This window comes from Bufo gargarizans, chromosome 7 (genome assembly GCF_014858855.1).
Source record: "Bufo gargarizans isolate SCDJY-AF-19 chromosome 7, ASM1485885v1, whole genome shotgun sequence".
NCBI classification, from domain to species: domain Eukaryota; kingdom Metazoa; phylum Chordata; class Amphibia; order Anura; family Bufonidae; genus Bufo; species Bufo gargarizans.
In genome coordinates, this window is record NC_058086.1 from 43,746,206 (window position 1) to 43,764,986 (window position 18,781).

The 18,781-nt window shown below is 42.3% G+C and overlaps 1 protein-coding gene across 1 annotated transcript in view; it reads right to left on the minus strand.

The window, feature by feature from the left end:
- SGIP1 (SH3GL interacting endocytic adaptor 1) overlaps positions 1 to 18,781 on the minus strand; it is a 115,230-nt gene that overhangs the window by 23,803 nt on the left and 72,646 nt on the right. The window contains exons 17-18 of the mRNA XM_044300886.1: positions 14,576 to 14,632; positions 10,941 to 11,000 (exon numbers count right to left, since the gene is read on the minus strand). Of these exons, the coding sequence (XP_044156821.1) occupies positions 10,941 to 11,000; positions 14,576 to 14,632 (117 nt within the window). The remainder of the gene's footprint in view (positions 1 to 10,940; positions 11,001 to 14,575; positions 14,633 to 18,781) is intronic.

The window sequence follows — 18,781 nt, forward strand, 5'->3', positions numbered from 1 at the left end:
TCTGGAAGTAGAATATACAGTGGATATAAAAAGTCTACACACCCCTGTTAAAATGTCAGGTTTCTGTGATGTAAAAAAATAAATAGACAATGATAAATCATTTAAGAACTTTTTCCACCTTTAATGTGACCTATAAACTGTACAACTCAATTGAAAAACAAACGTAAATCTTTTAGGTGGAGGGATGAAAACAAAAATAAAATAATGTGGTTACATAAGTGTGAACACCCTCTTATAACTGGGGATGTAGCTGTGTTCAGAATTAAGCAATCACATTCAAAATCCTGTTAAATAGAAGTCAGCATTCACCTGCCATCATTTAAAGTGCCTCTGATTGACCCCAAATAAAGTGCAGCTGCTCTAGTTGGTCTTTCCTTAAATGTTCTTAGTCGCATCCCCCAGCAGAAGCCATGGTCCACAGAGAGCTTCCAAAGCATCAGAGGGATCTCATTGTTAGAAGGTATCAGTCAGGAGAAGGGGACAAGAGAATTTCCAAGGCATTAGATCAGGCATCCTCAAACTGCGGCCCTCCAGCTGTTGTAAAACTACAACTCCCACAATGCCCTGCTGTAGGCTGATACTTGTAGGCTGTTCGGGCATGCTGGGAGTTGTAGTTTTGCAACAGCTGGATGGCCGCAGTTTGAGGATGCCTGCATTAGATATACCATGGAACACAGTGAAGACAGTCATCCATCAAGTGGAGAAAATATGGCACAACAGTGACATTACCAAGAACTGGACGTCCCTCAAAATTGATGAAAAGACGAGAAGAAAACTGGTCTGGGAGGCGACCAAGAGGCCTACAGCAACATTAAACGAGCTGCAGGAATATCTGGCAAGTCCTGGCTGTGTGGTACATGTGACAACAATCTCCCGTATTCTTCATATGTCTGGGCTATGGGGTAGAGGGGCAAGACGAAAGCCTTTGCTTACGAAGAAAAACATGCAAGCCAGGCTACATTTTGCAAAAACACATCTGAAGTCTCCCAAAAGCATGTGGGAAAAGGTGTTATGGTCTGATGAAACCAAGGTTGAACTTTTTGGCCATAATTCCAAAAGATATGTTTGGCACAAAAACAACACAGCACATCACCAAAAGAACCCCATCCCCACAGTGAAGCCTGGTGGTGGCAGCATCGTGCCAAGGGGCTGTTCTTCTTCAGCTGGAACTGGGGCCTTAGTTAATCTAGAGGGAATTATGAACAGTTCCAAATACCAGTCAATATTGGCACAAAACCTTCAGGCTTCTGCTAGAAAGCTGAACATGAAGAGGAACTTCATCTTTCAGCATGACAACGACCCAAAGCATACATCCAAATCACCAAAGGAATGGCTTCACCAGAAGAAGATTACAGTTCTGGAATGGCCCAGCCAGAGCCCAGACCTGAATCCGATTGAAAATCTGTGGAGTGATGTGAAGAGGGCTGTGCACAGGAGATGCCCTCGCAATCTGACAGATTTGGAGTGTTTTTGCAAAGAAGAGTGGGCAAAACTTGCCAAGTCAAAATGTGCCATACTGATAGACTCCTACCCAAAAAGACTGAGTGCTGTAATAACATCAAAAGGGCTTCAACAAAGTATTAGTTTAAGGGTGTGCACACCTATTCAACCATATTATTTTATTTTTATATTTTTTCTTCCCTCCACCTAAAAGATTTCAGTTTGTTTTTCAATTGAGTTGTACAGTTTATAGGTCACATTAAAGGTGGAAAAAGTTCTAAAATGATTTATCTTTGTCTCCTTTTTTTTACATCAAAGAAACCTGACATTTTAACAGGGGTGTGTAGACTTTTTATATCCACTGTATGTGCAGGGATATATACTTGTTTAAGGCATTCATTAAGAGTCCCTGCTTCAGGATTACACCTTTAAATACACAGACACACACACACACACACACACACAACATGGAGACACTTTGCTGTTGCTTATTCTTATTTTTTGGCATATATTTCACTTATGTCAGACTGTCCTCCATAATACAACACAAACACCTGGGCAAAAGGCTTATAAAATACATTGCCTAACTGTAAGTTCCAATTGCATGACAGTTTCCCTTTGCTTTAGAGAATATAGATTTTTGTGCCATGATCTGGCCGTTCAAGTTTCATAAAATCGATGGTTTGTATAAAAATAATAATAATAATAATAATAATAATATAACATTTTCTTACAGAATCTGAGCACACTACAACCTTCATTTTGCAAGTGAAGCAAAGGCATGATGTGATGATGATTATCATGGGCAATACAATAGTCTCAATTCATGACGAACCACATGTCAACTTTGGCAGCGCAGTGCGGTTAAAGACTGAAGCGTAGAGAATGAGTAATGAGAGTGGGTGCATTGCGTCCCAAAAGTTTCTGCGACATAAAAAAATACAAGAATTCGATGAAGGCTGTTCTCGGAACTGCCTGCTTCCGGTGACTGCATGTGATTCAGAGCGGCTCGCGGCGCAGGCACAGGTAAGGCTACTTTCACACCTGCGTTCAGGTGTCCGCTCGTGAGCTCCGTTTGAAGGGGCTCACAAGCGGCCCTGAACGCAGCCGTCTGGGCCTAATGCATTCTCAGTGGAGGCGGATCCACTGAGAATGCATTCGTCTGCCTGCGCTCAGCCTCCGCTCCGTGAGCGGACACCTGAACGCTGCAAGCAGCGTTCGGGTGTCCGCCTGGCCGTGCGGAGGCGAGCTGATCCGTTCCGACTTATAATGGAAGTCAATGGGGACGGATCCGCTTGAAGATGACACCATATGGCTCGATCTTCAAGCGGATCCGTCCCCCATTGACTTTCAATGTAAAGTCTGAACGGATCCGCTCAGGCTACTTTCACACTTAGAAATTTTTCTAAGTTATAATGCAGACGGATCCGTTCTGAACGGATGCAAACGTCTGCATTATAGGAGCGGATCCGTCTGATGAAACATCAGACGGACCCGCTCCGAACGCTAGTGTGAAAGTAGCCTAAGGACTTACCTCTGCATCGCCGGGCTTGGGAATAAAGATGGCAGATCTCATGTGTTAGTTGGCAAACACTGCGAACTGGCCATCGCTGCTCAAGACTAGCTGCCCAACATTCCTGCCTAAAATCAGGTCGGTGGTGAAAATGATCTAGTGAATGATATAAAAACTATATGTAACCAGGAAGATTGCCCAGATTATTATTGCTCACTTTGGTTTTTCTAGCCAGGTTTCACAAAGGATTATAATTAATATTCTGTGAGGTTAGTATGTAATTCTGGTTCAGGATGGGGTTTGATTCTCTGCAGCCCTGCAGAGCAGCTATTCGAAGGGGCCACAGCCCCCCATTTTTCACATGGGGCCATCTACCTGCATGCTATCTTCATCCCATTTACTTGAAGTAGCAATATCCTGTACTGTCCCTACAAAGAAGTGGGTAGACAGTCCCAAGTAAAAAAAAAAAAAAAAAAAAAGGATGAAGTGCTTGTGCTCCAGCCTCTTCAAGCAGCTGATCAGCAGGGGTGCCGAAAGTGAACATACCCACCAATCTGATGACGACCTATCCTGCAGATAGGCCATCAATATCTTGAACCCAATAAACCCCTTTAATAATCCTAAACAAAGCTGTCGCTCATATGTAAGAAGTGTCTGCTGATCAGTGCCATATGAGTAAACCAATTGTAAAAATATACCGGCAATTTTTTTCATTTCAGGGGAAGAATCTGCTAACTCTTCCTCAATCCTCCTCTGGTTGCATGCTTGTGAAGATGCAAAATAATTCTTTGTTATGCATGGGTCTGGTCCGATTACTCTTACACATGTTTCAGGTTCAGCTATGGCTATGCAGCATAAGCTGACCAAGGCACAGCAAGGTAAAAGTGGGTGTGTGTGTGTAAGGCTAGGTTCACACTTATTTCTATTTTCATCTTTTAAAAAGGGCATTCCCATCTGTGACATTAACGGCATATCGTTATCTCCAGAACAGGGCATCTGAAGTGCAGGGAGGGCAGCCGCGCATGTGCATTCTCCGCTACATAGGTTGCAAAGATATCCAAGCACCGGCTCGGCTATTTACAGCAGTCCAACAGCAGTGAATGGAGAAGTTGCCCGGCTTGTGCGTCCTGCGCTTCATTCAATGCTTTGGGACGGTTTTAAAACTCCCACAGTGAAGGTGTACTCTCCTTCACTTCAGGGGCCCCGTTCTGCAGATAGGAGTGGGTCCCAGAGGCGTGACTTCCACCTATCTGACATTGATGGCATATGCTAGTGATAAGTCATCAATGGCTCAGATGGGAATATCCCTTTAAACAAAGAATCAAGCTGGAGAGGACAACTCAGCGGGCGGTCTCCGAGCAGATCTCACCACGGGTCTGGCTACTGCTACCCCCGTCAGACAGGAAATAATCCAAGAAGAAGGTGCAGAGGACATAAAGTATTACATGAAGGCCATTCAGATGAGGTCTGCAAAAAAAGCTCTCAGTTATGGCATGCGGAAAAGGAGCTTGAATGGGGGACTCTTCTCTATGATGTCCACAAACTCTAATGAGGCATCTGGAAAGTGATTGCCTTAAATGGTCCCTTCAATACAGGGGGTCCCCAAACAAAACCTTTATGTCATAGCAAGAGTGGAGACTGGTTACAAAGCGCTCTTCATACTGTGAAGGACCCACCATGGCCATGCAATGCATGTGCCCCCCCCCCCCCCCATTGATTTCTGTAAAAAAAAAAAAACTAGGCAGTGTTTCATTTCTCTACTAGGAATGCTGCAGGGAAACTGAACAGTTACTGCTAGGTTTTCTGACACTATAACTAAGGCTACTTTCACACTAGCGTTATTCTTTTCCGGTATTGATATCCGGTAAAGGGGCTCAATACTGGAAAAAAAACGCATCACTTTTGTCCTAATGCATTCTGAATGGAAAGCAATCCGTTCAGTCCCTTGAACGGTATTTGACCAGACAAAATACCGGCACAATACAGCACTTGCCGAATTTCCATAGAGATGTATTAATGCCGGATCCGGTACCAAGTGTTCTGGAAATTGCTGCGTCGCCCAATCCGATTCTCCGGTCTGCGCTGGGATATAGGAGGAGCTAGTTTTGTTTTTGATCTTTGAAAGAAATTAAACACCGGATCCTTAATTCCGTTTAAAACCGGATGAGATATCAGTTTGTGAGGAATATGGATTATTATTTCATGTTAGCCCTGTTCCCACACCAGCCATCAGCTGTCAGATAGCAGAGGTAGTGAACTCCACAGGGGAAGGGGGGGCTGCTTCCAAGCCAGCAGATGGCCGAGGACCTTTAGCAGTTCACCAGTGTTTACAACTTTTTACACTTCCATTCAGCCAGCCAGGAACCCAGCTAATGGAACAGGAAAGACCTCTCTGCAGGAGGTCTAGTCCAATCCCCAGTTCAATGGAAATGATCAGACTTTCTAGGTCCGGCAGTTCATAAGGAATTATGAATCGCCCGGCCATCAAGGCACAAACCGGATACATATTTGTGTCCCTGTGGCCACAATAAACAGACCCGTGGTCATAGTCTGGCGGTGGGATGCCACAGAAGGGAGATATACATATCTCCCCACAGAAACTAAATAACGATACCATGCTTGAAGACTACTTGTAGCCGGAACCATCTCCCTGTGACCATCTGGTCTGGAGCTATGAACCCTAAAGGGTTTTGTGGGTCATTGAGCTGCCAGGATCAGCAGGGAGGGAAGAGGAGGGGCCGGCTACAGTTTAAAAGGCTTGTGCCAGCAAGCACGCGGGTCTTTCTCTGAAGGAGGGTCACATCGTGCCATGTGTTTAGGGGCACCTGCAACCAGCTGACATCACTGCCCTACATGTGACTACAGCAAAGAACTCATCACAACCAAAAGGACTCATCCATCTGGTAAACTGACTTTTGCTTTGTTTAATCCTCAGACCACTGTATATATTCTGTGTGTATATCGTGTTATGTCTAGTGAGCCCTTGAGGCAATTAAATATATAATTTAATCTTGTGCCGTCTTGTATCTCGATCACGAATTCCCGCGTCCGTGTTTCGGCCTAGTAATACGCTACCGCAGGTTGGTTTCTTACCCTATGTAATCTCGTTAGCGGACCAGGCTTATATCAAACAAGAAACTGGTGGCAGTCTTGCCGGGCTGAGAACGCGCTGTTTGACTGCGGCAGTGAAAAGGCACTCTTAGCTTGTTGCCTCTCTGTGCCCGTGTGGAAAGGAGGAATCTGTGAAAACTGTACCAAGACTGACCTTACCCGCTCCTCCAGGAGGTTGTAACGTCACACCTTGGTAACCACTGACCATACCGTATCTCGTGAGCTCGACGTAGTTGACGTCTGACGTCAAGCGGGCACAAGGGGTGGTATTCGTCACACCGTTTGCTGGATCCGGGAGACAGTTCCGTATACGGAACTGCCTGCTGGATTCTAACAACGCTAGTGTGAAAGTAGCCTAACTGTAGGGGTTCCTGCAGTGGTCCACCCAGTGATAATTCGATTTTCAAAGGTTTCATTCAACAAAAAGGGATAGACCCTAGAGAACAACCCCTTACAGATCAGTGCATAGAGGAATAAAAAAATACACATATTTGCACCAACTGACTCCAGCGACATGAATCAAAACTGAAAATAGGTATATAAAAATGTGAACAAGGCCTAAACACATGCTGGGGGTTGAAAGATGCTGTGTATGCCCCATTCATTCAGGGGATGCATAATGCATGCTAAGAAAGGCTTGGTCCTTACCAGTGTAAATCACGTAGCTAAGTGTGTCATCCTTGGCCACAGCTTTGGTGAGCACACAGACACAACAATTGATATGTCATTTTACTATGTAAGGATATATACAATGTTTTTTAAATTTTTTATTTCATGTTATGAGAGTGCAGCCTGTCACATAGTGGAGTCCACTGTTATTTACTGGCAAGCTATGGCTTCCATGGACTATTGCATTCCAACATTCATGTGATGTCCATGCAGGTTTTAGAAGGATTTCTCCTTTAAGCCGGGACATGGGGTCCAAAATGATTCCCAGCATTCCTGAGTTGCTGGATTGCGAATCTTTAGGAATGAGGTCTGTGAAGGCCGAAATTATTAGAGGACAATTCAGGAAACATTTACAGAACATTAGGAGGGAGTATTATAGTAGTTATATTCCTGTACATAGGAGCAGTATTATAGTAGTTATATTCTTGTACATAGGAGGCAGTATTATAGTAGTTATATTCTTGTACATAGGAGGCAGTATTATAGTAGTTATATTCTTGTACATAGGAGGCAGTATTATAGTAGTTATATTCTTGTACATAGGAGGCAGTATTATAGTAGTTATATTCTTGTACATAGGAGCAGCATTATAGTAGTTATATTCTCGTACATAGGAGCAGTATTATAGTAGTTATATTCTTGTACACAGGAGGCAGTATTATAGTAGTTATATTCTTGTACATAGGAGGCAGTATTATAGTAGTTATATTCTTGTACATAGGAGGCAGTATTATAGTAGTTATATTCTTGTACATAGGAGCAGCATTATAGTAGTTATATTCTTGTACAAAGGAGGCAGTATTATAGTAGTTATATTCTTGTACATAGGAGGCAGTATTATAGTAGTTATATTCTTGTACATAGGAGGCAGTATTATAGTAGTTATATTCTTGTACATAGGAGCAGTATTATAGTAGTTATATTATTGTACAAAGGAGGCAGTATTATAGTAGTTATATTCTTGTACATAGGAGGCAGTATTATAGTAGTTATATTATTGTACAAAGGAGGCAGTATTATAGTAGTTATATTCTTGTACATAGGAGGCAGTATTATAGTAGTTATATTCTTGTACATAGGAGCAGTATTATAGTAGTTATATTCTTGTACACAGGAGCAGTATTATAGTAGTAATATTCTTGTACATAGGAGGCAGTATTATAGTAGTTATATTCTTGTACATAGGAGCAGTATTATAGTAGTTATATTCTTGTACGTAGAAGAAGTATTATAGTAGTTATATTCTTGTACATAGGAGCAGTATTATAGTAGTTCTATTCTTGTATATAGGAGCAGTATTATAGTAGTTATATTCTTGTACGTAGGAGCAGTATTATAGTAGTTATATTTTTGTATATAGGAGCAGTATTATAGTAATTATATTCTTGTACATAGGAGCAGTATTATAGTAGTTATATTCTTGGACATATGAGCAGTATTATAGTAGTTATATTCTTGTACGTAGGAGCAGTATTATAGTAGTTATATTCTTGTATATAGGAGCAGTATTATAGTAGTTAAATTCTTACACATAGGTGACAGTACAATAGTAGTTATATTCCTGTACATAGGGGGAAGTATTATGAAGCATATGATCTGTTCTCTCTCGTTTTCCTAACCAGCCCTTTCTTATTTTTTCTTTGGCATAACTTTACTTTTTTTTTAGATTAGGCTACTTTCACACTGGCGTTTCTGTGTCTGCTTATGAGATCTGTTTCAGGGCTCTCACAAGCGGCCCAAAACGGATCAGTTAAGCCCCAATGCATTCTGAATGGATAAGGATCCGTTTAGAATGAATCAGTTTTGCTCCGTTCCGCCTCTATTCCGCTCTGGAGGCGGACACGAAAACCCTGCTTGCAGTGTTTTGATGTCTGCCTGACGATGCAGAGCCAAACGGATCCGTCCTGACGTATCCGTTTTCACTGACACAATATGGTGCAATTGAAAACGGATCCATCCCCCATTGACTTTCAATGTAAGTCAGGACAGATCTGTTTTGACTTAGACTTTTTTTTAAAAAAAATTATGCAAACGGTCTGTTCTGAACGGATACAAGCGTTTGTCTTATCAGTGCGGATCAGTCTGTGCCGATACAAGACAGATCCGCACCGAACACAGGTGTGAAAGTAGCCTTAGGTAAAAGTGATCTTCTCTTCAGCAGGCATTTCTTAGGATATGTTTTCTGTCATATGCAATAAGACTGGTTTATTTCTAGGGAAGAGTATTTACCATCATACAATGTCAGTTTAATGGAACATCTTAGATTTTTCACAAATATCTTTGTGTTTGCACATTTTTTTTCCTTAAAATGGAAGTGGTCACGTTTAACCTTTCTCAGTCTGCAATTTATTTTATTTTACAGGAAGTAGCTTAAAGGTAAACGGTCACCTGGAAATTCAATGAAAAACCAGGCAAAATACTCTGTAGCTGAAAGAAATGATACCTTTCAATTAGTGATCTGTTGCTTCTTTCTTAAGAAAAATGACTGGTATTCCATATGGAAATGAACAGTTAAAAGGAAACCTGTCATCAACTTTATGCTATCCTCGCTGAAGGCCGTATAAAGTAGTGACAGAGAACCAGCATTATAGTGGATGCCTGAGAAGAGTCATATATTCACGATCTTCTGCTCTCCCTGCCCACCCAATAATGATTGGCAGTTCTCTCTGCTGGACGGGACGGACAGACACCCCCGCCGATCAGCTGTTTGAAGAGAAGGCTGTGCTCATATGAGAGCTGTCTTCTCTGCTCGCTGCAGAAATTGCAATGGTGAGGAGGTGTAATTATAAGTATGGCGTCCCCATTCACTTCTATGGGACGGCTCTATCTGTTCAAGTGCATTGGAAGGAGCTATTCCATAGAAGTGAATAGGGACGCCATACTTGGAATTACACTGCTCACTACTGCAATTTCTGCGGCGAGCAGGTAAACAAAGCAGAGAAGGCAGCTCTCATATGAGCGCAGCCTTCTCTTCAAACAGCTGGTCCGAGGGGGTGCCAGGTGTCTGACCCCCATCAATCTGATTTTGATCCGGAGGACAGGTCATCAATTGTAAAAAGTAGATAACCCTTTTAACAGTTTCCTATAACTTTGTGTCTACACCCGCAGACCTATGCATTTCTGTGGTAACAGACTACAAACAAACCCTGTGTAGTTTGATACGTCTAGATTATCTGTCCCTGAGGCATGTTCACATCTACGTTGGAGGCTCCATCACAGAGTTAGTCCCAAAAAAGTTCTACATGCACAAATCAAACTGACCCTATTATATTCAATGGAGTCTGTTAAGCCCCGTTCTTGTCAGTTATGTGGTTAATCAGCACTCCTGTTATTTTTGTTGTTCTGCCCCTCTAACAGTGCAGAACAATGGAAATAACAGCGTTGATGTGAATGTGCCCTAACATAGATTTTGCCAGTTAGCAAGACGTAGGGTACAGATGGAATGGAGTATGACTTCAGAATCAGATTACTCAGTGTTTGTTTGTAGTCTGTTACCATGGCAATACATAGATCTGGATAAGAGCTGCAGATACAAAATTGCAGGAAACTTTTAATCAAGAATATTTTCAAACTTGCTCATTTTTGTTTTATTTCACAAATACGTTGCAAAGGCAGATATAGCTTTTACATTTTAGGATTGAATCCAGAACGGCTTCCCACTGTGTGGTCAGATAAACATTCTGAAAAGCAACCAAAAGGAAAGAGAATCCGACAAAGGTTTTATTCCCTGACAATTTTCATAGATCTTTTAACCATTTAGTAGACCGAGTAAACTGGGTGACAAACCCCATAGAAGCTCTTTTAGTCGCCATAGGGGTTGTAATCCAACTTACTGGTGCTCTTCTTTTTTTATTTTTATTAAATGGAGTAGAGTTTATGTGCATTTTCTTCGAGACTGACCAGATCATCACAGGGCCTTCTAAGGAGCAGTCATAGCATTTCGGATGGAGCTGAGAGATGACCAATTAGACATGCAGAACGGATGTTGTATGGGATAGGGAGAGTGTAGCAGCAATGTGAACTTTGACTTTAGCGGGGAGCCAAAGTCCATGTGCTGTGATTGCGAAGCCGCTTTCAGCCCCATCAGCAGCGTAGGCTCAGCCAGACAGCATCTACACTATGCAGGCGGAAACTGCCAGGGCAAGTGGGTGGGTGGGAGGGAGGAAAGGTGGGGCAGATTGGTTTGTATGCTATATGTACTACTTACCTTCAAAAGTCAAATAAAATTTTCCTCGGTCAAACCAAATGAGGGAAGGCTGTTCATTCTCTGTGTGGAGAGGATTGGAAGCGGGTCGGAACAGGTTTTGGGAGAGGAGAGAGAAGGACATAAAAGTCAGAGCAGGATAATACTACAATAATGGGTAGGGGAATGGTTCTGCAAGCCACCTGTGCTACATGTCTGGAGGGAAAAATAATCTTGTATACATTGGATTTCATGTCCTGTACGTCTTAGGATCTGTTCACACTGGAGCCGTCCTATGACAGACACCAGTGGCCCCTGACAAAGCCCATTTACATGTAATGGGTCAGTTGGGTTTCTGTCACCTTGACGGGAAGAACTGCAGTATACAGCACTATTTTTCACGTCAAATAATACGGAATTTGCGAGAGAGGATCCTCACGTGGCCTCCAACATAAATGAGAAAATGTTTTTTTTCAATATATCTCCTTTGATCATTGCATGTAGCACCACCACAGGTTGTAATTGGTACTGCAACCACCAAAATGCTCCAATAATAATATTTAAATTGAATTCAATAGGGAAAACAGCTATAGAAAAAAAAGTTATTACATTTTTATGTTCAGTGCCACATAATCAAACCCAATTTATTTATTTTTTACACTTTTTACACACAGCCTCACAAGGTCATAGTATCTTTACTGTTTGACTTGTAAGGGGTGCGTGATTCTTTGTAAGCGGTAAGTGGGCAAACGTGCCATTTCAAGGTATCAATGGGAGGACAAAATGACATCCCTGTCGGCAGGTATGCAACAGCTCTTCATTAAAATAAGTGACTTCCTGTAAAGCAACTGGGAAACCGTCATGCAATGAACAATATCCTATTGTTGAGCTGGTGAACCTGCGGCAATGAGTCAGGCTCCCGGCTGTATGAAGACAGATCAATAGAGCGATTATTCTGATGTGATCTGATAGTGTAATGTCTAATTACTTCTGTTTTCACATAGAAAGCAAAAAATCCTTTAATCTGGCATATGCAAGACAGGTGGTGGATTACCACATATTCCAGACCAGTGGATGACTGCAGAAATGCAAATAAAAATAATTATATTGATGCCTCAGACTGATGCCATATCATATATCCATTCACCATAGAGTTCCATTGTATAAAACCCCCCCCAAAAAAAACATACTTTTTTTCTTCACTGGACTGTGCAGGATACAAGAACGTGGCGTGCTGCATTTTTGTATCCTTTTTCTTTTATAACCTACAAGTCAAATGGAGGCATAGAATGTCACGTGAACCCACCATACCTTTAAAGGGAACCTGTCACCATGAACATGCAGTGCAATCTGCAGGCAGCACTTTATAAAGCCGGAGGCGCTGGGCAGATTGATATACAGTATGATGAAGTTTTGCTGGAAAGGATTCAGCGTAACCTTTAAATCACTTGTATAAAGCTGTACTCATGCTGGTCTTCAGAGTCATGTGGGTGGTCCTACTTAGTGATGGACAGCTTCCCCTATGTGACTATGTATAGAGATTGCTGTCAGTCACTAGGTAAGACCACCCACATGACTCCAAAACATAGAAAGAGCAGGGGTTCAATGCATAAAATACAATTTATATGGAATCTTTTCCCTAAAAACTCCCTAAAACCCTAAGAACTACTGCAAATTCATGGTGACAGGCTCCGAATTTCTCACCGGACAGAGAATTTTTACTGAGATCATCTACTGAGATCATCTACTTGAGCACCTATGGCTACCAATAGGTGGCTTAAAGGGAACCTGTCACCGGGATTTTGTGTATAGAGCTGAGGACATGGGATGCTAGATGGCCGCTAGCACATCCGCAATACCCAGTCCCCATAGCTCTGTGTGCTTTTATTGTGTAAAAAAAACGATTTTATATATATGCAAATTACCCTGAGATGAGTCCTGTACATGAGATGAGTCAGGGACAGGACTCATCTCAGAGTAATTTGCATATGGATCAAATCGTTTTTTTTACACAATAAAAGCACACAGAGCTATGGGGACTGGGTATTGCGGATGTGCTAGCGGCCATCTAGCAGCCCATGTCCTCAGCTCTATACACAAAATCCCGGTGACAGGTTCCCTTTAAGGCTTATTTATCCGGCAGCTGTTCAAACAGACACATGCATGCTGGGCTTGGCTGAGCATGCATATGTTCTCAATAGGAAATAGGCCGCCGACAGACATCTCAGACGGCAGCTTATCCTCCTTGAGAAGAAACGGATGGGTATGTTGAAATCCAACTGCCTGATCCTTCTTCCCCTGACATCTGCTGTTGGGGTAGAATCAAAACATCCCTGTAATCGGGTCGGTCGGCTGACATTTATCTAATGTGTATAGACACCTAAAGTCCGGTTGGTGGCAAGCATGAGATTATGCTTCCCAATCTGTGTAATTCTCTTTGCTGTTTGGGTGAGAGGGATCAGGGGGTCAGCAGTAATATTTCTTCATTAGAGAGGATTCACACACAGCATTTTGCATTGTTTTCTACCTTTTCTTTTATTAGCTCAGATGATACTTTAGGGGCATTTGTCAGTCGATTATCTATTATTATTATTACTGATAACAGTCTACTAGTATTATTAGTATATGGTTAGCTTGCTATTATATATGTATATTATCAGTGAGTTGTAATATGTGTATTATCAGTCTATTATAAGCATATGATTAGTTTGCTATTTATCATCAGTGATATTAAAGGCTCAGATCTTTTAAAGATTTGTCCCTATGACACTGGCTGACCTTTTCCATGTGCGATTGGCAGCTGAAGGCATCCATGTTGGTCCCATGTTCATATCTGCCTGCACTTCAGTTTTAATATATGATAATGAGCCTTTAGGAGCACCGGGGGCATTGCCGTTACACCTAGAGGCTCAGCTCTCTCTGCATCCTCTGCACTTTTATTGAAAGGTGTGATGACGTTTACACTACCTGGCCCCATCAAAGTGTAGTGGGCTTGGCTGTTGCAGAGAGAGCAGAGCCTCCAGGTGTAATGGCAACGCCCCCGTTGCTCCTAGAGGCTTATTTGCATAGCGTATAACATCATTTTTCTCAGCAATGTGGGCACATATGAACATGGGACCAACACAGATGCCTTCAGCTGCCAAGCGCACATGGAACAGGTCAGCCAGTGTCATAGGTACAAAACTGCTGACAGATGCCCTTTAAGTGCAGCATGCTTTGGGTGTGGTACTTTCTCCATAGGCTTCTCTTCCAGAAACAAATTGAGACAATATAACAAAAACTCCAGTAAAAATGATAGTTATAAACGCCATAAAAATGGATGAAAAAAGAAAAACAGCTTGAGTTGGAAGTGAAAAGATCCTCCAGGAAGGCCATGTAGCCCGATGAAATGAATCATTCGTCGCCACTGTTGCATTAGTGCTTGGCTCTGGATTACATGAAATATCCGACTATAATATGCCAAATTAAAGGAATTTTACGGTGTGCTCCATGATTCACTATCCCTACTGATACCTCTCCATCATTCCCGGTCACAATATTGAGGCCTGTAATTGAGTAACATTGGAGGAGTCGCACATCCTAGAGATGGTCTCTACTACTGAACATGGCACACATACTACGACCTCTAGAAAGCAGTCGCCCTCGCTATAGTACAGTACCTGCAGGCGTCTCTCGTCTGTCAAACGGGGGCCGTTTGTCAGCAAATGCATCGCCTTCTGATATCATGATCAAAAGAACGAGGGATAAGTAAAAACACAGAATAAAAGCCAAGCCATGCAATAAAGCGGTTGCGTACTATTAACAATCACATGAGGAGAGAGAAAAAAGGAAGCGGTGCTGAACTTTATACAGACTGTACATTACATCCTAATGTATCATCACATTTACACAGTTTATACATACATGTAACGTACATAAAATGTTGAGCAACTTAGTACAAGACAAGTCATTTAACGTATTTACAGGTCCTGAGTTACAGCCTGCATTATATTACAGACCTGCATTCACAATGTTGCTGGTTGTCACTGGAAACAGTCAACAAGCCTGTTGACAGATACACCACTGACAGCTTAGCTGTAACGCAGGAGGGCAGTCTTTTCCTACATTGACTGGTGTAAGTGCTACATTTTCCAGGAGGCAAATACCCATGTGCAGACACTGAAACAGAAAGGGATGCGGAGGTATTTTAGCTAAAGAGTTATAAATGTAGTTTTGGTGAATTTTACAGGATGTAACTCAGGATCAGTACAAGATGAGCAATGCATGTGCACAGTGCCTTCATCAGTAGAATAGTGAGAGCAGCTCTGGAGTATAATAATGGATGTAACTCAGGATCAGTACAGGATAAGTAATGTATGGACACAGTGAATCCACCAGCAGAATAGTGAGTGCAGCTCTGGAGTATAATACAAGATCAGTACAGTCACTGTATCAGTACAGGATAAGTAATGTATGTACACAGTGACTGCACCAGCAGAATAGTGAGTGCAGCTCTGGAGTATAATACAGGATGTAACTCAGGATCAGTACAGGATAAGTAATGTAATGTATGTACACAGTGACTGCACCAGCAGAATAGTGAGTGCAGCTCTGGAGTATAATACAGGATGTAACTCAGGATCAGTACAGGATAAGTAATGTATGTACACAGTGACTGCACCAGCCGAACAGTGAGTGCAGCTCTGCAGTATAATACAGGATGTAACTCAGGATCAGTACAGGATAAGTAATGTCATGTACTTACAAAGTAACTCAACTTTTTATGTAAATTAATTCCATATGTAAAACTGTAAAATGGTGAACATATACTTAAAAAAAATAATATAACAAATTCCACTCTACTACATCTAGACAGCAAGAATAGCGAAGAAGCACACTAATAGGGAAGAACAACACAACATGTTAATAAAGAACGACTGGAGATGCTGTAAAGAAGCCATATTGGTGGACATTCAAATCTCCAGTAAACATATGAAATGGCTTAACAGGATTGGCATCAATGTGACAGAAGACCACGGCTGAAGGACTTCTCTAATGCTCATCAAGATAACATATTGTTATGAAGGCTGATTAGACTAGATAACTTTAGGGGATGGTTCTGTCAACCAGCTAACACCTTTGCTGAGGCCTATTCGGCCCTTGGCAAGAGTGATCTCCCTACTGTAAGCAGCAACAAGACATTGCAATACCATATAGCCTGAGTGATCGAGACTGAAATAATCTCAGAGAAAAGCGCCTTTCTTTGGACATTTGTTGTTGCTTCCACTTAAAGGGGTTGTCTGGGTTCAGAGCTGAACCCATAAATATCCCCTTCCATCCCTAATTAGCAAGGGCTGCTTCTTGAGATCCGGTGATGTATCGGGCTCTCCATGGGTAAGCTAGGTGGAGGCTTCAGCCTAGCAGTGAGCCCGGTGACATCCCCAGCACTAATGGGCGGTCTTTACCACTGTCTTAGCCTGTAAAACAGCTAAAGCCCATCGACCAGTGCCGGTGACATCACTGGGAACACTGCTAGGTGTAAGTCTCTGCCTAGCAGTGTAAAAATATAAACAAAACAGCCCTTGCCCTGAGCGATACAGCGCAGGGCAAGGGAGAGCATCAGAACATGAAATGCTCTGAAGCTCATGTCAGAGGGGCTGAGAGGGGGAAGAAGGCAATATGTTCGAGGTCCGCTCTGAACCCAGACAACCTTTTAAGAATGTAAAGATATTAAGACTCTTTCACAAGGGCCGACGAACAGTCAATAACGGGAATAAACAAAATGTTCCTGAATATTGCCTTGACAGTTGAGCGGAGGTGTTAGCTGTATTTAAGTATGGCAATCATTCCCTTTGTGGAAGATGAGCGATTGCTACTTCAATCGCTTGTCCCTACACAGAGTCAACGATGGCCGGCAGATGATCTCTGATTTTATGTGCCGCACGCAATCTCTGATGAGCGAGTGTTTAATCCATACATTGAGTGATCGGCAGCATCTTTTTATGGGCAGTTACTGGGAATAAGAGTGCGTACGAACGACCATCTCCAAAAATTGCCTTGATCCTTGTCCCACGTAAAAGGGCCTGTAAGAAACTAAGAAGCTGGGGAATCCCACAGCCTTCGAGATACACCCAGCACTTCTTAAAATGCAAACACTGATTAAAGAAACCAATCTTCCCCCAATGGAAATCACATAGTCAGTGAATGATGATGAATTCGACAGGATCTGTTGTACTAATGTTAATTTGTGGGTTATACCGATAACCTATCCTTAGCATAGGCCATCAATGTATGATCGTGGGGGTTCGCTAAGGACCAGCTAAACAGAGGGGCAGAATTGTTATACCCCCTTAACACCCTGTGACAGATTTACTACTGTCCATAATTTATACAGCATAAAACTAGACCAGAGGGGAAAAACGGCACCAGATTTATCACAGGAAGTCAGCAAGACCTCCTTAAATCCATAGCAAAGAAAAGGGTAAAACTAAAGAAAAAAATAAATAGTTGATCAAGGTTCAAGTAATGACTACAACCCCCCCCCCCCCCCCCCAACAAACAAAATCAAATCAAGACCGCAAGTGCAGGTCATCAGTCACAAAACAGAGATTAGACAGAATATATATTGTATATATATAGATTTTTTTTTATTTATTTTTTCACACGAGCGCCCTGGTCACTATTCAAGAATATAACAGGTGTGTGTCTAGATAAAAGTATTGCTTTAACCCATTAACAACCACAGTGTTTTGGTCCTAAATGACCAGACACTTAATTTGGCATACATAATGGTTTAAAACTACCGGTAACTACTTATTTGGCTACTTTATTTGTAACATATGGGCTCCAGACTTCTGGCTTCAAAACATTGCCAAATTGTCACTTTTTGGGCTTACTGGCGCCCCCAAAAAATTGCGACATTCTGCATTTGTAGACCACTCACTCCAGTTTAGGAAAATGGGTTGCTGAGAGGGTGTAGTTAGATATGTTCATTAAACTCCAAATTTATCAATTGCAAGTTTTTAAGAGTCCCAAAAATAGTCTCAATCTTACTCCAGTAAAGGGGGTGGCATAGAAAGTCAAGTAACATCTCAAGATAAAAATGTAAGATTTAAAGATGCACCACATTTATCTAATACCATGTGACATTTGATAAACTTGGCGCAAATTACAGCAACACTGAAAATTCCCTCATGATTAGTGTTGAGCGAACTTGTGTTTTAAGTTTGGCGTCTAAAGTTCGGGTTATCGAAGAATCGCGTTATGGATTCTAAATTCCGTTATGGTCCGTGGTAGCAGAATCCATAACACGATTCTTCGATAACCCAAACCTGAACTTTAGACGACGAACTTAAAACACAAGTTCGCTCAACACTACTCAATCTTTCCTGTTAAAGGGCTTCTGTCACCCCACTAAAGTGATTATTTTTTTTTGGGCTAGTGAAATTAGTTATATTGCGATATATCACAATATAATTGTGTTACTTACTTTGATCCAGCAGTTTCTGCAAAAAAACAAAGTTTTATAATATGTAAATTCGGTCTCTAACAGCAAGTAGGGCGGCTACTTGCTGCTAGCTGCTGCAGAAATCCGCCCTCTCGTCGTGTTGATTGACAGGGCCAGCCGGGATCTCCTCCTCCGGCCAGCCCTGTCGGCATTTCAAAAATCGCGCGCCTCTGTTGATTCGGCGCAGGCGCTCTGAGATGAGGAGGCTCGTCTCCTCAGCACTCCCTCAGTGCGCCTGCGCCGATGACGTCTTCTATTTCGGTGATGTCATCGGCGCAGGCGCACTGAGGGAGTGCTGAGGAGACGAGCCTCCTCATCTCAGAGCGCCTGCGCCGAATCAACAGAGGCGCGCAATTTTTGAAATGCCGACAGGGCTGGC